The 21,730-nt window shown below is 36.4% G+C and overlaps 1 protein-coding gene across 2 annotated transcripts in view; it reads left to right on the plus strand.

The window, feature by feature from the left end:
- Positions 1 to 21,730, plus strand: part of SPATA6 (spermatogenesis associated 6) — a 42,574-nt gene that overhangs the window by 9,867 nt on the left and 10,977 nt on the right. For both annotated transcript variants that reach the window (XM_068690010.1, XM_068690011.1), the window contains exons 6-11: positions 4,739 to 4,819; positions 6,990 to 7,268; positions 8,873 to 8,960; positions 9,915 to 9,955; positions 10,890 to 11,068; positions 20,206 to 20,305. In XM_068690010.1, coding sequence (XP_068546111.1) covers positions 4,739 to 4,819; positions 6,990 to 7,268; positions 8,873 to 8,960; positions 9,915 to 9,955; positions 10,890 to 11,068; positions 20,206 to 20,305 — 768 coding nt within the window. The remainder of the gene's footprint in view (positions 1 to 4,738; positions 4,820 to 6,989; positions 7,269 to 8,872; positions 8,961 to 9,914; positions 9,956 to 10,889; positions 11,069 to 20,205; positions 20,306 to 21,730) is intronic.

Here is a 21,730-nt window from a genome sequence, read left to right on the forward strand (position 1 = left end):
ATAACCCTCGTTTCTTTTTAGCACTTTCAGACCATTTTTTGTACTGTTTAGGACAATGCCAGCCTCTACAAATTTATATAGTGCTATGCCATCTGATCTGTGGGCCTCCCCAATGTCCAAAATCACCACTAAAATAGTAAGTGACTGAAATTTGGCTTAGTGTTGTATGATTGTTGTTAAGTTCCAGAGCCTGTTCCTCAAGGTCTATCCATAACTTTAATCTACAGTTTTACAAAAGCCTATGATAAATGACAACTAATTGGCAAAATGAGTGCAATGAATTAATGTTAATTTTTTGGAGATATGGGCTCAAGTACATATTAAATGAAATACCCCTTCATAGAGTTTGACTGTTGAACATTAGATTTCAGTGGAGTACCTCAGGAAGTCATGTCAAGGATGATGGAAGTGATGTAGGAGATGTTTTGGAATTTGTTTTGTGTGTCTTATTTTGGTTAAGTTGTACTAGTGTAGTGGCAGGACATTTGTATTGGGACTCAGTTCCCTTGTCTGTTGTGATTGGATTAAAAACAAGTTGTGGGGGTGGGAGGAAGGCTGATTAAAGGTCATTGGTATCGTTTAACTGGTATAATCTTTCCCCTGCAACGGCAACCTGGAAATTGCCCTGTCACTTGCAATTAGAAGTGCTAATTTGGTGTGCAATGCTCTGCTGCATTTGAATGAATTCAGGCTATGATTTTATGATACAAAATGTGTGGTTCTACAGCAAGCTTAAGCTGTCCCTGTAAAAAAAAAAAAAAGCCATTGTTTTTAAGTCAGTGTTTTATGAATGTTATTGGTGGCTCAAGAGAGAGGGTGAGACCACAACAGCCTCCATTTAGATGGGTTTTAAGTTACCACAGCTCAGAACCTAGCCTTCAGTACTGCATCCTTGTATCCTGCTGTTTATTTTTTCTTTTCCATTATTTTATCATTCTTCTCTGGGTGTAACCACACTATTCAACAGTTCAGGGAAGTAAGTGTTAAAAAATATTTGTCAGTAAAACCACACAAAAAGGATGGCCTTAAATACAAGCTGTTTTCAGTACAGTTCTCTATATGGCCACACAAACAGTTGTTTTGGTATTGTGAGTGAGGAGAAATAACTTAAGAAGTTTTTGGTGTTGCCGCTTTATTCTCTTAAACTGAAAGCCTGTTCTGCAGAGCTGCTGCAACATTCATACAGTAAATTTGAATGAATTTTAAGTAAGTCTTCACTGAAGGCGTGCTGGAGTTGTCTTATTTTTTCACTGTTATTTTAAAATGGTCTTTTGCTATACGCAGGTCTTGGACAAGAATGTTGACATTTGCTATGTTAGTTACATAAGTGCTTTACACGATTCCTCTATTTTTGAATGGCATCTATATTATAAAACGTTAGTGAGACATCCAAGATACCTGTTCCTGTTTTGTAGTATTGTTGCTTATAGAATGGTTTCTTCCTGGTTTTGAAAAAGAAAACAGATAACTTGGTAATAAAGTGGAATTGCCAAAATGGTTTTAGACTTTTTGAAGATTCAGAATAATGAATCTCTAGAAGCAGAGCCATTAGAGCAGTTAGTGTTTTGTTTTTATTGTGTTTTTCTTTTTGTTGGATTAAGTTCTTTAATACAAAATATGTATTTTCTAATAAAAAGGTGTCATCTTTTTATCAGCTGTGAGAAGATGTGGTCAGAATCATTCAGATGTGCAGCTGAATTATAACACTGTAGTAGCTTTCAGATGTTGACTGATGAAAGACAGAAATGTCCTTCCATGTCCTCAGGAGTAGTGTAAATGAAATCCATCTCTGCCCTAAAATGAGGAGTGCAGAGAAGCCTCAGTTACTCTGTTCCATCTCCATCAAAGAAAATCAGAACAGTTTAAGAAAGGATTTTCACATACTGACCCCATTTTCAGGAATAATAAAGAAGCTGTGTTTGATGGAAGTGGAGGGAGGCTCTCAAAAGTACTTGTGGCTCCTCTCCTTGGTTGTCAAATGGGACAGCAGTGAGAGGATTTTTACCTCCAGAAGTGCAGTCTCAAATGTCTCCATCTTCTAGTGTTCCTGGAGCTTTACTGGCAAGTACCTCCTGGCAGCACTGTAGCACTGAATGTAAATGCTAAACAAAAGGCAAAGTGTTAAACAAGATCCTGAAAACCAAAATCGCTCATGTTATTTCTATGCTGGTCAAGTTGTGTTCTTCCTGCATTAAAAACTTATTTATGGCTAGCTGAGATGTTGGGTATTTTTGACTGACAGCAGTGCTTCAGAGGCACTTTGCTTCCCAATAAATTTGTCTTTTATTTAAAAAAAAAAAAAAAGAGGTAGCAACAGCAAGGTTACGGTTGTGGAGTTCAGATAGCAGTGTTAATCAGACACTGCTTGTCACTGCCTAATCTGCCAGTTGGAAGGAATCCCAAGTTGAGAGGATCAGAACTCCTCCAGAAATCTGGCACTTGGCTGATAATGTCTCTGGCTAAATGTCTTATGAGGCTTACAAACACAATACGCGTACAAGACATGCCTCGAGTTATCTCTCCTGGTCCAGTGCTGCCCAGCTGAGGCTTTTGCTGGCTCTTCTGTATTTCTCTGCAACCCTTGCCTTTCAGAATATGTTTCTGCCTCAACTGGTGGTGACTTCTTACAGACGTTCTTATCTCCATTCCCCACATTCATGCAGTATTTGCTATGTTACTTAAAACATTTTCTTTTCAGTTCCTCTATCTTTCACTAGCATACCAATATAAGACCTTCTACTATGTACATATATACTTCTTAAGCTATGGACTTGTCTTTGTGCTCCTTACAGTTAAAAGCACTTAACCAAGTTGCAAAGCAGACTTAATCTCCTAAATATAATCTGCTTTTACAGTTTTCCTATGACCAAGTTAATAGTATATCCATGTCACATCTGTTTAATGGCTGGTGCAGGAGGACTGATAAGTCTGCTCAGGGCTGCAAGCACCACTAAGCCAGTGGCAGACAAACACATGCCCAAAACTTTCTAGCTGGGCTTTCATTTACAGACTTGTTTGGGGCTATGGAACAGCCTTTGCGTATACAGAATATCTTTCAGCAATTCCCAGTTTGGGAATTGTAGAAAACCTTCTGTTTTTTGTTAGCTACATTACCTAGTTAGCATAAGTTACCTATCCATTCCTGTATGTGAGAGTGCTATTTTGTATTTCTTCTTCACAAACCATTTCTTTGAAGAAACCACAGTTTTATGTGATTTTTTAATTAGAAGCATGTAACAAGTCTCTATTCATTCTTATTCTCTGTAAGAGACAAGCAGTAGGTGCTCGGTTGTTGCTTTTTATAGAAGACTTACTAATTCTGATGTGTCCTTTTTTTAAACTGTTGATAACACTTGACAATTCATTAGTAGTAAAAATGAGTTGATTAAAGACGATCAGCTTTAAAATCTCTTTTAAATGCCATAACTTGACTTGATTGAATCCTGGACTCTCCTAATTGATGTGACTGAGCTTTCTTGGCATTTTTGTCATTTTATTTCCATAATCTAACCTGAGACTTAGATCATATTCTCTTATGGGAAATCAGTGTGTGTTTAGACAGGTGGTAGGGAATAGTTTGGTTCAGTAGTAGCCTTCACACATGAAGTTCCTGCTAATTCTCAAGTGTGGTATAGGGTCGCTAAAGGACTGTCCCCTTTCTTTGTTTCTCAGTAATTTTGTGAGTTCAGATGAAGAAATGCCCCTGTGCACAGGTGCATGGGAATGTGCAGCAAGCTCTCATTGTGTTGAATGAAGAGCGGGGTGGGAAGTTCTAGGGAGACTTAAATTCCCCTTTGTTTCTACAGAGCTGTGCAAGAGGTGCATAGATGATTCTTGCTTCTTTCTAGAATGCATGGCCTTTAGTTCTTATCTGTGCTTCTCAGTGTTGCTGCTTTGGGACATAACACTTGTGTGTCAAAATCTCTGCTATTTTTGCCGCCTAATAAATTTTGTATTCATTAGCCAATTCTAGGCAAATTTAGCAGGAAGTAGGGCTCTCAAAGATGTTACATACCTTTATATGGCTGCAGTAAAAGATGAGTTCAACAGACTATTAGCCATAAAAAGGCACGGGGACCTGCTGGCCCATTAGTACATATGTGCTGGTTGACCAGGAGGTTGGATCCCACAGAATCTAAACTGTTCAAACTAGGGCTGTCTCTTGCCAGTCATGAGTTTAAGAAAGGATTAAAAAGAAATAGAACATGGGAGAAAATCCAGAGAAATCAGACTTTGCCCTGAAGGTTACAGAAAAAAGGAGATTCTTAATGGTACTTTTACAAATGAATAATTATTTGCAATGTAACTAACTAATTTTCAAAATCTTTTTACAAAAAAAAAATGCACAGTTGAGACTATTTATAAATAACTTTCCAAAGTTAGCAATAATGAAACTTCTAGAGTGTGACTGGAATTTTTATTGATGCTATATAGCATGGCATGAAAAATTTTTAAAAGTGCTTTTGACAAAGAAATGTATTGAAATAAAAGTCAGACCTTAATTGTTGTACGAAAGCAATATAATCATCTGTAATTGAATTGTCAGAAATGCAAATGTTAGCATCTTGACATTTACCATTGCTGTTCTGTCTTTTCTAATTATCTTTATTAAAGGCTGAAATTAACAAAGGAAATGGCTGAAAATTAGGAATGGTTTGTTACATTAGGTGACATTTACTACTTTGATACCCTTTATCTTGAGTTGGAGCTTGATGTTCAATTATTGTCTCTCTTCTAGGGAATTGCACCAAAATTGAGATTTTCTACGAGCTCCCTTATTACAGAAAGTCTGTTAAGCTCAGGAAGGAGTCACATACAGGTTAGCATAATTTAATTGTTTGCAATTTAATTTCTAGATTTAATATTGATAGCCTTAGTTCCAATTTTTGCATGTGCTGTTCACTTCGAACTTTTCTCATTCTTTTGTTGTGGTTAAAGCAGTTGTCATGGGTGCTTGACAACTTGATTAAATTTTTAATCAAGTATGAGTAAAGAGTGGGTTTGGTGCATGACAGTAAATGTTGAGAGTTCCCTGAATCTGAAACAATTATCAGCTGCTATGTTCTATGATCAGCTGAAGTGTCAATCCCTGGTGCATTTGTAGGTGGGAAGATGCCTCCTTACCATTTCTCACTGACACTTAAAATTAAGATGGGACAATGAAAGCTAGGTGAAGTCAGAGAAGGTACATTATCAAAAACAAAACAATTAATTTAATTGTTTTTCATAACAATATCAATAACAGCAATGGAAATGAAGATTTCTATTGAAAAGGCTTCACCGATATTAATCAGGAAATGCTTCTTCTGCAATGGGTGAAGTTAAAGGCAAAGTAGCTGAAAAGACTGGGGAAAAGAAAACACTCTGCATTTGTTCATTTGGTAGTGCTGTTCTCTGGTCTCACTGGTTTGTGTTTTTGTTGGGTTTCCTGGGACAGGGTGTCACACAAAGTCACTGTCACTAGATTATTGAGAAATTGTGCAGCATCGTCAAAGTTGAATGGTTGTTAGGAAGGTATGTGTGCAAAAAGCACTAGGTGACTTTGACCTGTTTGTGGCATTGCTAATTACTGAAAAGTTTCTTCCAATTTTATCAAAAGAAATATATTGAGACACTTAAAGGATTGAAAAAATCAGTGAAAATTGGCACTGACAGAAAACTAACCTTGTTGAAGGTAAAGGGCATCTTGATTTAAAACTAGAAAGTGTCATTAAAAGTATTTAATGTTACAAGGGGCACATCAAATTTGCATGTGTTGCAGTGAAGATATAGAGAATAAGCCAGAAAAAGCACAGTTGACTTTTGTTGAAATTAATCTCTGAGAACTAGGTCCATTTTTGTTTGGACTGGTTTCATACTCTGGCTCACTACTAGCTGCAGAAGTGTTGGTACAGGCATGAGAAAGACAGTGGAGTAAACTGCCACTGTGATGCCAGATGCAAACTATGTTGATCAAAAAAAAAAACAACAAACACACAACTTCATCTTCTCATTAGATGAGAAGAAAAGACACAAAGGCAACGTTTGGACGTGGACACTTTGCTCCTGGGTTATTCTGAACTGAGGCAGTACAAGCAGCATTCAAATTCAAGAGTAGTGTCAGTTTCCTCAAGCTCAAAAAGGAATTTCTAACCAAAAACAAAACAAAAGAAAAAAACTCTCTTGCTGTTCTCTTATTTTTGAGCTTTTATAACATGGGATTTGGGGCAAACTCTCACCAAAAAGCCTAATTACCCATATTGTGGTATCTTAAAACATGCTGCTACGAAGTAGTCTACTAAGAGTTGCATAGTCTAGAGTTCCTTGACCTATAAAACTTCTAGAGTAATTGCAAGTTCATTTAATGACAAGAATTAAAAAGGAATGATGATGTATTTCAAGCAAAACTTCAATATTTGACTGAGTTTCCCAGAATTTCTCCTCCAGCTTTCCCTTATTCTGCTGTATGTGGGTATTTGAAAAGCTGTACCAACTCGGAGATAAACTTTTAAGGTAATATTTGATAATGGTGTGATTTTATAAATCTTGGTTTAAAAGAAAAAATGCATATTTTGGATATAAACTGCAATCCTGAGCAATAAACAGCTGTTTTGCCACCCCTTTTGCAAAAGTATTCACGTCATTTAAGACAGTCTTTTAAGCAGGTAAAGTTGGTTTTAAATGAACTTGCTACCAAATTCAGTTGTTTTTTTTTTTTTTTACAGTCTCTATATACTAACCCTGTGAGCAAGTTAATTGAGTAATTATTAGACACTTCAACATTGCTACATGTTGGAATTTAAGGTTGTTTTAAACTTTTTTGATTTTAGATGAAATGGTAAATACAGTGTTGCTTTTTTATATTGCTGTTTGATTATAGTTTTCTGAGAGGAACTTCAGCTGACATAGCATCTATTTCTGTTAAAATTATTAGTTCCCTGCTTCTGTTATTGTCAGAGGTCTTTGTTCTGCATGCTGTCAAACCAGGTAATTTCTCTTTTTCCCTTTAGGATGATTTGAATTGGGTACATCACTCAACCCCAAATGGAAAATTGCAAACAAAGTTGCCAAAGAAAATCGCACTTTCACCTGAGAAAAGCAGGCACAGCATAGTGACAAAAAACTACGAGCAGCCTACAATAGCTTCTAAGTCACGTTCTCCATCTCCATACACAAAAAGACGAATGTGTGAGCTATCAGAAGAAGCCAGGCAACGATTGGCCCATTTAAACCTTGGTCCTTATGAATTCAGAAGAGAAACTGATAAACCTCCATTTGTAGTTAGACGGGTTTGTATTCTCTATAAAGTGCTTCTAGCTTAAGCTGTGATCAAATATTGTTCTTTCACTAAATACTGCTCCAAAAATTCATTCATCTCTCAGTTTAGATGAATAGTTTTTCCTCTCTTTACTAGTCTGTCATATGGTGATTTAAATATAAAATTAACTAAAATAAAATTTCTTTTATCTGTGTTAGTAACAGACAAAGATCAAATTCTTTCATGAATATCTTGGTTAAATTCTCTGAGGCCCCATTTCTTTTTCTTCCAGTGCACTAGACAGGATAATAGCTGTATAAATTCAACTTGGAAGTAATTGATATTAGTATTAAAAAATCCTGAATAAGATTTTAAAGAAAGAGTGTCTAGTCACATTATGAACATTTACACTGCCTCTCTTTATACTTTGTTGGCATCCTATGATCTTTGAAACACTTCCTTTGCTCAAAGCTAAATCTCTAGTACTTTACTTACAGCTGATAACCACCTGCATTTAGCACCTGCATGAGAAATTTTTAGTAAATGTATGTGGAAAAATCATTCTGAAATTAAGTAGTTATTTAAATAAACTGTGTTAAAGTGCTTTACTACTAGGGGTCCTGATTGCTCAGACTCTTGGATGATCGTTTTCTCCAATAAATTGTTTTTATCTTATTTTTTGTTACAATTGCAACAATTCTCTATTTCTTAGAATACCTCTTAGAATGTGTAGGGGCAGAGATGGAGTTGTTCTGACTCTGTGCTGTGACATTATGATTTGTCTACAATTTTGGACACTTGTCACAGCCGTTGAGTATTTAATTCAATTTGGTCCTCACATTATTTCATTTTTCTAGTTTATGTGCAGATAGTAACGGCTTGTCAATTTCTAGAATTCGTCCCCGAGTTTTCTTCTACTTGTAGGTACCTTTTAGAAATTCAGGTTAACCTTAATAAGCCATTAATTATTCATCAACCTACTGTTTCTCTCTCAGATATTTTTCTTTTAACTCCTGTTAATCAATTCTTCTGGTTTTTGATCTATAGGTGAAGTTCACAGTTTAATTACAGCACCTGTAAACACTCATTATTGATTTTGGTTGCTCTGTTATGTCTGTACAAAAAGGAAAAAACTTCTCTTAATGTACCATATCCTGACTGTTGTAGCATTCTCAATCTAGAAGGGCCACTTTTAGGGCATCTCAACTGCTCAGATCTCTTTTGACTTGGAGATCTTGCGTTGCATGAAGATTAAAATTAAATTATGTTAAAGTGTAACTTTTCTAATTAGGAGGAGTAGCACTTAAAGATCTGAACTGTTTGGAATAAATATGTGATATCAAGTACTATTTAAAATGTTATAGACCTTATAGATGAAGGAAAAACTGTATTTTTTTCTTTTGAACAACATGACATTGAGCATTCTGGACCTTTCTAGCACTGTTTGTGTATGTGCGATAATGCTTATTGTATAACATGAACAAAATGTTATGAAAATATTTTAAAATAGTATTTGATTAAGAATACATGGCTTCAGAAAGGACTACATGTGCTCTTTTAAATGTAAATAATGCAAAATACATGTATAGATCAAAATGTCTGATACTGTACATTTTAACAGTAGTTTTGCTCCAGGTAGAACAACAAAGTCCTGGTAGTGATCTTCATGCCTGGTGTACCCTGAGAGAAAGTACAGTGGGAGCCTGGTCCAAGGTAACGCATGGTCAGTATTTAGTACTATATCTCTAATTAAAGCTTTTCCTTTCTCCAGTAGATCAGTAGCTTTTTCACTTTGTTTTTTTTTTTTTAGTCTTTTACATTTTGTAATGGAGAAAAAACTGTTCCTTCTTCCTAGGAATAGTAAGAATAGTGAATAATCCTACTGCTGCAAAAGCAGGTTTTGCATATTCCTTTACCTTGTGAAACTTGGAACATAGTTCTACATGATTTAAAAAAAAAAAAAAGCAGGAGCAGAAAACACCAAAGTCCAGGCAGATGCTCTGTTCCACTTCACCTGTTTTGATTAGTTGCACAAAGAGGAGCAAATCTGCACCTCAGTCAGTGGGTGTGTTGGTCAGGCTTGGAGTATTGATTGTTTTGAACTTCATGGGCTGCGTTACTCCAAAAATGAATAATGTTTCTATTGACAATATTTGTGAGTAGTGGATCAGCGACATGAGATTATTAGTGATCATCCAGGATACACTTGTGTATAGGCTTCGACACTCATCGATAGCAGTAACTGAGGGTTTTATTAAGGGTACAGGAGAAGAAAAGGAAGTATGCTAACATTTGATTTTACTGCACGTGTCTGGCAATATGGAGATTTTAATGAGTCTCATCAGTATTTGTTTGCTTTGTCTCATTTTTATTGTGCCTCCTATAATTATGAATAGTTGTGTAGCAAATCATTTTGAACTTATTTTACATTTGTTCTCTGCAGTAGCACTGGGTGTAGGATTTTAAAGGCTTCACATTCCCTTTGGGGTTATACCTATCAATCTGTATCAGCTAGATAATGTAACAGACCTATTATCATCTGGTAACATTATGTACTTACAAAATGAGTTGGTGGTCTTTGGCTAGTGGTTAGGAGGATGAAGTCTGCCTCACTGCTAGTATCTGGATAGTTGAATGACCACCTTCTTCTGGGATACATCTTTTTTTCTTTCTCCAGATCCTTCTCTTCTCGGCAGCTACAAACCCAAGAGAGCCAAAGTGAGTATTCTGAGATGCTGTTGTTTACAAACTGTTTTTCTGGGGAAGCCCCGAGTGAGAAGAATTGTCCTATATGTAGGTATTTTTGAAACTTTATCTACTGTACTATCAAACACAAGATAAAGGACATTTAAAATCTGGCATAACTCAGTTTAGCTCTGATGATGGATTATTTACAAATAGAAATGTGAAACTTAATGCTCTGTAAGATATCCATGCCTATAGGTACCACACTTTTCCTTGCTATTAAGGCTTGTGACAAGACTGTAGAAGAGACTTTAAAGGCAGCTTACAATTCCCTTCATGGTCATTCTGAGAGGAGACTTTTTCAGAGGAGTATGCAAAAGTAGCACTAGTACAAATGGCAAGCCACTGTTCTGTCATTCCACCTTTTGTTTTTAAGGTACTAGCTGCTTTGTGTATTAAGTGAATCTGAAGATAATGTCAGAGTACCTTTGTATTTGTTGTAAAATAAGGTAACCTATGGAGACTTTTCAGGTTAAGAGGAGTTATGAAAAGAGTACCTAGTATAGTGAAGAGTGAGTAGAAGATTAATAGGTAGGCCTGAGTTTTCTGTGGAGGAAAAAGCAGTCGTGAGAAAAATATTTCTAAGAACAAGGGGTCACAGACTGGGGAGAGGTCTGAGATTTGTGTGGTTTAAACTCCCAGGCATCGCTGACTCTGGTCCTGGGAGAGGTGGGCCTTCAAACTGTGCAGTCAGAAAAAGGTGATAAAAGGCCTGTTATGCTGACTTGGCCATAATATGGTGTGTGAAATGGGGATCTGTGCTATTCCCCAGCAGGTAGATATTATTGCATATATGGGAAGCGTGTAACGCTTTGGTTTTAAATCCAAAATTGTACATCTTGATACTCATAATAAATTTTAGCAAGGTTTGGTGTCTTTTCATATTTTTTCCGTGTTGTTTTAACAGGCAAAATCTACTCATGGAAAAGACTGTGACAGCTCGTCTGATGTTTGTAATGAGGATGTGATCTCGGGTCCACCTAACAGACAGCCCCATTCTGCTGGTTCATTAGTGCATTCAGCACCTTCAGCATTTCAGAAGTATTCTCCAAGTTCGGTGCTAAATCGATCTTCTCTAAGGGAAAGGTAATGACTTGTTTTTGTTTGTGAAATTCTGGAATCATTAACAAGAGCGGATGATAACAGTACTTGCATGACTATAGGTTTTATGTTTGGAGGATACAGGCTGAAGAGACAGGAAATCTTTCCCCATCAACTATCTTGTTGTTTGACTTTTCCTCAGTAGCTGTGTCTGCCATCACTTCTCTACTTAATGAATACAAAATGAATAATATGGCAATGAGAAGGATCTTTGACATCTCTGTTGTTAACCTTCTCTGAAACAATGAAGCCCCAGGTTTCGTGCACCCCTATGTCCATCATGTCTAAAACAGAATATTTAAATAAATAATTACTGTTTAAGTGGGATTTAGACTATCAGGAATATAAATATAGATGATTATCAAGCAGGATGTTTTGGAGGCATTTGGAAACCTCTTTCCCTTCTGTCTTGCTTACCCTACTGTTTGTAAGTGTATATTTGTGGCTGTTCTGTTGTCAGATGTGTGACCCGTTTTAGTAACATGCTTGGACTAGCTTTAATCTAGGCAGTGTATTATTTTCTAATCTTGCTGTTTTATTGACATCCTAGTATTTTTGTTTTATTTTCTTTTAAGCTGAAGCGTGGGCCTCTGTAGAAATTCCATGTATATTCATTTCTATATATTTATTTTCCCCTTTTTAGTCCTCCACTGACAGCTTCTAATATCCCATAGTTTGCTGGATTCCAATCCTGAGGTTAATATTTTGGGCAAGTATAGCTGTTACAGGGTCTCATAAGGGTGGCACAGAAGAAATGTGAACAAGCAACAGCTTTTTCATGCTTAAGTCCTCTAATCCTTCAAGGAGAGTACTCCCTACTTCCCACTGAGTAGAATGTGACCTTGGTGCATGATGTTCTACTGTACATTCAGCTTAATAAGTTACTGGGTGGCTTTCTGGTAGCAGTAAAGTTGTATACAAAGCTGGGCCTGAATAACAAAGTACATAAAATAACTTGAAGAATCTGAGAATTGAACTGCTGTGCTGTCCTAAATTCTGAAGTGTTTCTCTGAGGAGAAACTACTTGGAGATGTACTTTGGCAGCTAGTTCACACTTGTTCCAGGCTCTTTCCTCCTTGTTGCTATTGGTACCTCACTTAGTAAATGCTCAAAGGGTGCATTTTGTAGCCTACACACGACCTAATGCTTTTTTTTTCCAAAATGGAGAAACTGTCTGTTTTCTCTTTAAAAAGAAAAATGACAGATGGCAGGGGGCATTGAATTTTTAATACTCATAAAGATTAAGTTGGTGTTTTAACATCATCTGCTTGAAAACTGGCTTGTTTGTTGTTCTGTGTAATAGTGTTTCTAGTGAACTGTTATGTAGAGATTAGGATGTCTGGAATTTTGAGGAGGGTTTTTCTTGTCATGTTGTCTACCTTCCCTCTGTCATTGTGCATTAGTTGCCCATGTCTGGGAAAGAGGTTGTAATGGTGATTTTTTCTTTAATGTGGTATGAATCTTTTTTTTTTTTTAATTTAAATTCACTATCTTTAAAGCTGACAGAGTCCTTTGTATTGATAGCAAAAAGTATTGTGTGCCGTGAGCTGCTGTTACATGCATAGTAACTTAGTCATCTGCCAAATAATCTTAATGTCTGAACGTTCTTGCTTTTTCTCATTACCGGCCCCTCTCCAGAAGAGATTTGTGATCTTGTGAAGTTGTTTTTTCTTATTAGAACAAATGCTCTCAGCTCTCCAAGGATGTAACATCTTTTTATGTGAGCATTTATTTTTGTCATCAAAAAAAAAAAATTCAAAATAAGGAAGTAAAGGGCATAGTCTAAAAAATTTGATCTTTGTGTCCATGCTGCTGAGATAACGATGGATTTAGTTGACTGTATACAGAGACTTGTATCTGGAATGACAAGCAAGGATCAGAGGTCAGTGTTTGGAAATGCATGCAAATATTGGTGTTCAGATCATAGAAATACAGAGAAAATCAGTACTACTGAAACTATAGCAGTGTTAGTATATTTGTAAGAATAGTCTTATCTCAAAGTGGAGTTTATTTCCTCAATTTTATTTTGAATTGCAAAGACAAAAAGCTTAGCATATACAAGCTATTTTTTAATACTGATCAATCCATAGTATAAAACTTAACTCCACACCCCGGCCTTAATTTCCTTTTTTTTCTCTTCTGTTTTTAAAAGGAAGTGGTATGAAGTTGGTGTCTGCCATCTTGGGAGTGCTTCCCCAGAACACTGCTGAATAGTCGCAAAGTCATTACGATATCTTTCAGTGATACAGAAATTGGGATCTTGCATAAGGTCTTGTGAACACTTCTGAATCATTTGTAGCAGTTTCCATTCCCTTTCTGTGAGCCTGCTAGAGAGATCACAAACCAATCCTCTTGCCTCTTCCACTGGATTTGAGCCAGAAGTAAAACTAAAACTGTTCTATTGTTGGACAAGGCAGCAAGGTTTTGAATATTTATTTTTCATATTTTATTTTTAAATTTTTTATGTATGTCACCTAAGGAAATCACTTAGTGTTGCAAACTGACTGTAAACAGAGTGATGCAGCTGTGCAACTACATTTCCTATTTTGATTCTACCTCCTCTGCAGAGCAATGATGCATGTGTGCTCTTTAGTTCCTGTCCATGACGTCTTCCAGCTTCAGTCAATGCAGTTAATGTTGCTTGCCCCCATAGACTGCTTGGTTGTGCATAAATAAATATCCTATATGTTTTGTGGAAGAGCATTAGGGCTGTGTTCTCTCAATGCTGTTGTAGGAAAGGAAAAATCAACTTCAGTCCTTGTTTTTATAGTGCATGTATATCCTTATGCACTCCTAGAAGAGATGGTGTTTTTCTTAGGGACTTCCCTGCAGCAATGAAATCTGCAGCAAAATACAAAGCTGAAGTCATCTTCCTGTAAAGAAAGGAAAGAGTGAAGTGGATTCTGTAAGCTAATGGCAAAAGTCCTCTAATGGAGCATCTCTTCTGGCACAAGAGAAATCCTATTCACAAGAGACTACTCCAGTCAGAGCAGTATTTGACCATTTCTGTTATGTTGAGACACAAAGCTACTTATGTGTTTGGGATCAGTGGGTTCTTTTTCCTACTCTGGACACGGCAGGCTTTTGATTTTAGTTTTTATTATTGATTTGAAGAGTAATCGCTTCTAGAGTGAAGTCCATCCCAATGTCTTTTTAATGTTCTCCTGGTTGTACTGCTGAAATGTGATCTTACCTCCTATAAAATTTAACAAAAATCTAAGTTGTGTTTCAAGTAAGATGGTAACTATGAATCAGGTACCCTTCTGTAATATCCCTGTGTTGTTTTAATACCATCTTTTTGTATTATCTTTTTCCAAGTACTAGGGAAATATCAGCATGAAGTTAGATATTACTAATGAAAGACTAAATTCTACAGAAAGTCCTTGAAAATTCCAGTTATCAGAAGCTTTGGCTTCAAAGATCTTGAAATGTCACTGGAGGATCTTGGCTACTAGTTCTGTTGTGTAGCAAAATCCAGACCACAGGTAGTTCACCTAATATTTTAGAAAGTGGAATGCATCCAAATACAGGGTTAACATTTGTGAGAATACACGTTTAAGTTCTGAGAACTTCCAGCTATAAAGTGGAACATAAAAAATCAGCCTTTTCAGAAAAAGGCTTGCTCTAGGGAGAAACTGCAACTAGGTTTTGTATCTTGTTTTAGCTATTTAAATCTAATTATTTTGGAAACTTTGGAATTTCATTTGGTCGTAAGATGATTTTTGAATCTTCTGTCTTTATCATTCTCACCTCTTGATGAAGTTTACTTTTTTGCCTTCTCTAAGTTGATCTCTGGAAGCAGCACTTGAAGATCAGTTACTTCGTGGCATGTTCTGCAGTAGTACATAAGCCTCATTTTGTATTTTTGACCAGCTTCTTTACTATTTGTCATCTTCATTGGTTGATTTTGCAGCAGCAGTAGGTAAATTTGAAAGTGATTGCTGTCAAAGCCTTTTTGTGTATAAATGAATAAATTTAGAGAAGATAGCATAATCTGAAAGCTTCCAAAGAGTACAAGAAAGTGCTGACCAGTTCTGACATGCCAAATGTTTAGTACAAGAATGACTTGAACATCTGTTGAGGAACTACTCAGATATTGTGCCTTCCTTGAAATCTCAGAAGCTTTCTACCCCTTGGGATTCATGATATATGTGAGGATGATTTATTCTGCCTTAGTTTTAAGGGCTAGGTATAAAATTTAGGGGGAGAAAAGAAAGCATTTGTGAATTTTGAAACTCTTCGCTGCAAATGCCTGTGGTGCTTTAAGGCCTACCAGTAAACAGGGCTTTTGAATATAAGAGAAACTATTTAAAAAGGATGAGATATCCTTACTTTTTTTTTTTTAATTTCTTACTGAAGATGAAGAGTAAATAGGCACAGCCAGACTGTCAGCTACTGCTTCCAAATGTTTAAGCTGTTGTTCTTTGATTTGAGGCCTTGGCTGTACATAACTGTTTCTGCTTCATAGTAAGTATCCTGGCATTGTGGAAGCAGCATACTTGCTCCACTTGAAATATTGTGAGCATGTAAGGATTTTCATGTTGTTACATTTTCATTACAATTCACAGAACAGTATGTACCAATATAGTTTATACAACACTTTTGTCAGCATAGTTGCGTTTACACTGGGGTTTACAGCCATCAGATATTTTCAGAGAAGGCAAAACAAAAGTGCAACCTCTATCAAGTAGACCAGTAAAACTCATTAAGCGTAGCTCAACCTTTCTATTGTGCTTCTGTTCCAGACCACTGTATACTGAGAACCATGTTCATCGTACAGATTACTACTTCATGTCCTTTTAAGTGAAATAAATTCTTTTCGTACTCTGCATGCTGTATAAACACCTACTTGGATATAAAATCTATGACTTTTTTTTTCCCATTTCAGAGTTAATTACATTAGAGTTTCCTGAAAATTTCTCTTGTTCTATGCATAAGTTCTTGTAGGTTGTTTTATTTTGTACTTGTTGGCTTTTTTGTACTTAGCTTAAGAGTTATTTCTTTCTCTCCCTTCCCCTTGCCCCCAATTACAGTGGCGTCCTCTCCAATTGTGAAGCTGGTACTACAGTACTTCATTGATTTCTGTCCTCTGCTAGTTTGTCCTTGTATGTGGTTTTGCTCAGCGTGAAGTCTGTGTCTTTGAAGCTGATGAATTCTTCATGGAGGCCACATGCACAGAGTTGTTCACAAGGCTAGGAGGTGTGATGGTGGGGGAAGGGGTCACGATAGGCATTGCAAATATTCTGCAGCAGGCTTTTGCATTAATTCTACTGATATGAAATGTATTAGTATCTCCTGCTGAAATGTGATATTAACATTTTCACTATGGGCAAGTGAATGATTGGATTGTCTGACATTTGAAAATTCCTATTTATTACTGCTCTCAAGTATGCAAGCTGCTGTTTAACTAGAGTATATGGTTGGATATATCCTGTTTGTATTCATAATGGAGTATTTCATCCTAATGGATAAAATTATATGCAAAAATAGCTTTGATCTTTAGCACAAGATCTAGACTCTGTGCTTGGCTGCTTTTTTTCTATCAAGGTAGATGTTGTCTGCATGACCTTAAAAAAAAAAAATCCTTATCTCATAAAGAAAATAAATTCTTTTAGTCACATTACAAGGGAAAATGGTTCTGTTTCCTTGATCGTACTCGACACAACATCTTTGAAATTAATCTTGAGAAGTTCTCTGATTGATCTGGCTTTTTCTAGGTCACTGAGCTATATTTCCAAAGTGTTTATACAATCTATTGGAATCAATAAACAATTTAAACTGATGTAACTGCAGAATGTTTGCAAGTCCCAGGGAAAATTGAAAGTATGACAAAGAATACAGCTGTAGAAGTTTATTTCGTTTATCAGGACAAACAGTCATTGAAATGAAATGACTTGCCTTTCAACATTGCAATACAATACTGACACCTTAATCACATAAATAAATAGCTAGTCATTTTAAAAACACATTATTGGTCATTTTAGGCAAATGGAATCCCTTTATTTATAGTTTAGCAAGCTGTGCTTTAAAGCCTCTCTTATAAAACGTTTCCAATGGGGGAGTTAGCATATCATAAAAAGGTTTCACTTCAGATTATGGGTGTTGCATTTCAAGGCAAGATTTTATGTTAGTGTGCAGTTTGGATGTAAATATTAACATTATGACTTTAAATGTGACGAAGACTTAATAGTTATTACTAAAATTAGACAATGACAATACTAGCAAAACTAATTAAAAATAAGCTGATACTGTTTTTAATCATACTTAAGGTCTATTTTTTTTTTGTAAATTAAATTTGGGATGTGTGTGAGTGGTTAACATTTCTTATACCACAGCGCACACTAGTGGATTGATCAATAAAATCACCTGGAGAAAGAAATCTAATAGTTCTTGATTTAAGTACTTAAATTTCCTTCTTGCAGACATGGTCAGGTATTGTCTAAATTAATACAATAGCAAGCTGGGGCTTTTGTTTTTTCAAAAGTAAATACATGTGTCTCTAAGGATATTTGTAAATTTAAGATTAATATCAATGATCTGAAATCTTACATAGGAATTTCATAAAATTTATTTCCCCACGGCAATCTATTCCAACTTCTCAGCTCCAGCAACCTGAATGTTGGAAGAACAGCAGCTGCTGTATAAATAAGAGGGAAATGCCATCACTTCTGGAGTTATAGAGTCTAGCTTTTATTTGTTAAATGGGAAATGAGTCCCTATTACTGCACCTAGAATGCAGGTTTTTAAACATGCATTTCAGAATTTCCTTCGTGTTAGTGTTTGTAAGGGCCCATAGGACATCTTAAGATGTTTTTTGGAGTTTCTTGATGCCTGCCTGATACAATTTATTCAAGTAGTGTGTTTTAGCAGGCGTATAGGGTTCGGTTTTCTTTTATTTTTTCAAAAACTGCCAGTGATACAGCACTTGCCTTGTAGTGCTGTACATCAAACTGTGTTTGACTGTGTTAAGGAAATATATATTCCTGCCTGGTTAAGTGGTTTAGACCTCTATTTCTTTAAAGACAGTGCTTTTCTCTCTTAACAGAAATTTACAAACCGCTTTCCTTTCTTTTAGGAAAAATTATGAGATCTTTTAATGCAACAGATCGTTAGATTCTAGTATGCAAAAGAATTGAACAATATGGATTTGCCATACGTGCTGTTGGGTTTTAAATTAATTGTAAGTGTTCAGGATTCTAATATGAATGTTCATCTGTGGGTCATTACAGGCAAGGATTTTCACAAAGCTGGTTATAACAGCGATGTTAAATGTCATTAGAAGTATGGAAAATACATCCCCCTATAGATTGTATGATTCATTCTTCCAATATTGTGCCATTTATTGGCATCCTTTCTTGGAGAAAAACAGAAGCATTCAGAAATGGATGATTTGATTTAAGGAAACTCATAAATGGGCTGAAAATATTGGGGTTGTTTAGAATAGAGAGATTTTGGAAAGGTAAGCAATAATAAATGAGTGTGTAAGTTAACTAGGTACAGGAAAATAGAAGAAGCTTATGTGAAAGCAGAGAATTAGTCACTTTCTGGTCACATTTTTAATCTCTGATAACAGAAAGAATCATCCAAAAGGTTTTAAGGTGTTCCCAGCCCTGTCTGCATTAGTCAAGTCAGCCTGGCACTTCCCATTTTCGAGATCCTGTTTCCATTACTTTTCATGTTGCCAAGTAACGCGTTTTGGACTAAGACTTTCAATGTATATTTGGTTTGTCCTTTTTGGAAGGAACTGTACTGTTTCTTAGTAGTAATGAGATTTCTGGAAGTTAGATGAAGGTAAACCAAGCTTGATATGACCAGGATGAGATCTTCAGAGTGAAGAGGGTCAGGGAGTGTGATAAACTTGGAGAGTAAAGATCAAAAGGCATTTCCAGTCCCACAAACCCCTCCAGAGCCCCATGTAGAGTCAAGGTCCAGAGTCATGATGTTTCTCTGCTGCACTGAATTTGTGAAGCCAACTATTAAAGACTGTCCACATTTCTTGTGCTTGTAATCCACCCAGAGTATGGCCACCAGTCTTGCTGCTGGGTGTTTTTCCATTGGATCAAATTACAGAATCTGGGGCTGATCTACAGCTGGCTGCTTGGCTAGTGACCCATATATATCTTAGCATGAGTTTTAATAAAAAACATATCATGACTTTATTTTCTTCATGCAAATCAACTTCTTGGATGTTAGGAAACACTGAAGTGAAGATGCACATTCTTGATTTAGTGCCTTGTTTCTGTTCACTCGGATTAAAAGTTTACTTACGCAATCTCACGCTCCCTTTTCTCCAGTGAATCCATTTTAGATGTTGATCTCATCTGTGTATTTGTTAGTTGGTTTGTTTTGATAATACATGTTTGAGTGTACTAAAGTCTGGAGATTGGCGTGTAAATTATCCTATTCTTAAAATCTCGTGTGCCTCCCTTATCAGTCGTTATTCTCAGACTATTACGTAATTTCTGCTAGCTCCTGAACTTGCTGAGAAGAATGAAGGCTTTTCTTGGATAAACTGGGGGGGGGGGAAGTGCTGCAAAACATAAAGAATAAAGAATAAAATCTCAGAGTATTGGGTTTTGAATCACCCATATCAAGGAAACTACCTGTTCTTTAATGTAAACTTCACAACTTTCCATCATGTGGAATAAAGACTGTGAATTTGCTGTTTTTGAACTCCATAGGCTTTCCTATTTGCACACATTGGGGTTATCTTCCTGTTGATTTATTTCAGCAAAAAGAATTTCATGTGTGTAATACTTCCTTTAAAAAGAGAAAAATGAAGCCTGATCACTGGGAATAGAATAACTGTATAGCTTTTCTGTTCTGTAGGGACAATACAGGCATTACAGAAATATTACTCAAGTTACAAAATCATCAACATTTTCTGTGCTTTGTATCTTATGCTGGAATTGTGGATGCATGTTGTTTATGCAGTACTTCGAAATGTTTCTTTACTTGTACCCCAGAGGACAAAAAGAATCAAATCCAGACATTGTATATGTTCCAAATAGACGGAAGTAACACATGCTTCATAATTTAAAAAAAAAAAAAATCAGAGTGAAAAGCAAGTTGGAGCTTTTCAACAAGGAAATATTTCTTTGTTTTTCCTCTTCCTCTTGCAGATTTAACGCTCATTGTCCTCCACCAGCAAATGGAGATGAGATCCATAAAAGAGTGAAAAATATCTTAAGAACACACAGTGCTAGACAGCGCCTAGTATTTGTAAGTTTGACTCAAACTAAATACTTTCTTTTCTCCAAGATGGTTGAGGAAGACAATTGCACTTGCAGTCTTGGATCTGTTATGATGTCTTTTCAGGCAAACTTCATTGTAGAAATGGGAATTCAGCACATAAGCTGAACTTTTTCATGCTGGTTTCAGTGGCCTCCTTATGTGGACCCTTTTAGAGACAGGTGGCCTCCTCATAGGGTATAGAGGACAATTAAATTTTCTTTTTATCTGGTTCCCCTGCTTTCAGTTTAACCAAAAAATATGTTGGAGCTCTATTAAAGTACATGAAAGGCTTAACATGTTGTGCAGCTGCACATCAACAGCTGCTTTTGTCCAGCTGTTTGTAGAGCTAATATTATGCTTCAAATGTGTGCTTTTTTTTCCCTCCTAATTATGTGGCTTTCGATGAAATCTAATGAGGCCATGCCTGGGACCAGAATATTTTGTCCTTGAGGCTGATGGAATTTTGAAGTGTAATTTTAGTCAGATAGCAGTTTTTGCTACTGTGATTTTGAGAAACTCAGTTGTGGCACAGTATCTCCCTGAGCAAAGCGTTGTACAAATTGAATGACAGGATTGTCCATCTGCAGAGAACTTAGGGTCTTAAGTGTGAGAGGGGGTAAAGGAAAGGTAAGGTAAAAGGATATAAGGATGTGAGTAGGTAAGATTAAGATAAGGAGCTCTGATGAAATTATTTTTGTCTGACAATCTACCACACCGATGTTATTGATCGGTTCAAAGAGAGATGAGTTACTCAAAGTGGGGAAAGATCTTTTGCTTCAGTTTCTCCTTGTAGAAAAAGGAATGTTGACAGAAATCTGCTTTCAAAGGTTGCTGCAGTTTTAAGTCAGTATCATCCCCAGCTGTCCATCTTACCCCTCTGCCAGAGTTTACTACATCTGTGGGAAGTGTGATGAAGAGTGTGAGAGCCTTGCCCACCTCAAAGTTCAATGCAGAAAAAGTAGGTGTAACACTAATTTGATGTTTGAACTGTACTGGCTGGGATGCAATGTCTTCAGAGACCACAGTAAACTCCTGGCAGCTGTCTGGGGCAGTAAAATAAGGTTGTTTTCTTAGTCTGTTGCAGCATGATATACCAAAGAACCTTGGCTCTGAATTCCCTGTTTAGTTAGTTTAAAATAAGGTCTACTTCCATTGAGGCCCAAAATCCAGGCTGCATTGTTATGCAGTGGATGGATGAGGTAAATGGGTCATCTTGAAAGTGAGGGAGTAGCAAAGTAAGTGCACACAATGGGGTGAGTAGATTTTTGGCTCCGGTTTGGATCCTCTTCCAAACTTTGGGAGTTTACAAAGTATCTCTTACTCTTTTCTATTCCAAAGAACATAATGCTAAACAACGGTTCCCAGAAGCATCCATCTGCGTTTTCCAAAATTTAGTTTCCATAGTGCTCTGTA

Source organism: Anas acuta, chromosome 8 (assembly GCF_963932015.1).
Source record: "Anas acuta chromosome 8, bAnaAcu1.1, whole genome shotgun sequence".
In the NCBI taxonomy this organism is placed as follows: domain Eukaryota; kingdom Metazoa; phylum Chordata; class Aves; order Anseriformes; family Anatidae; genus Anas; species Anas acuta.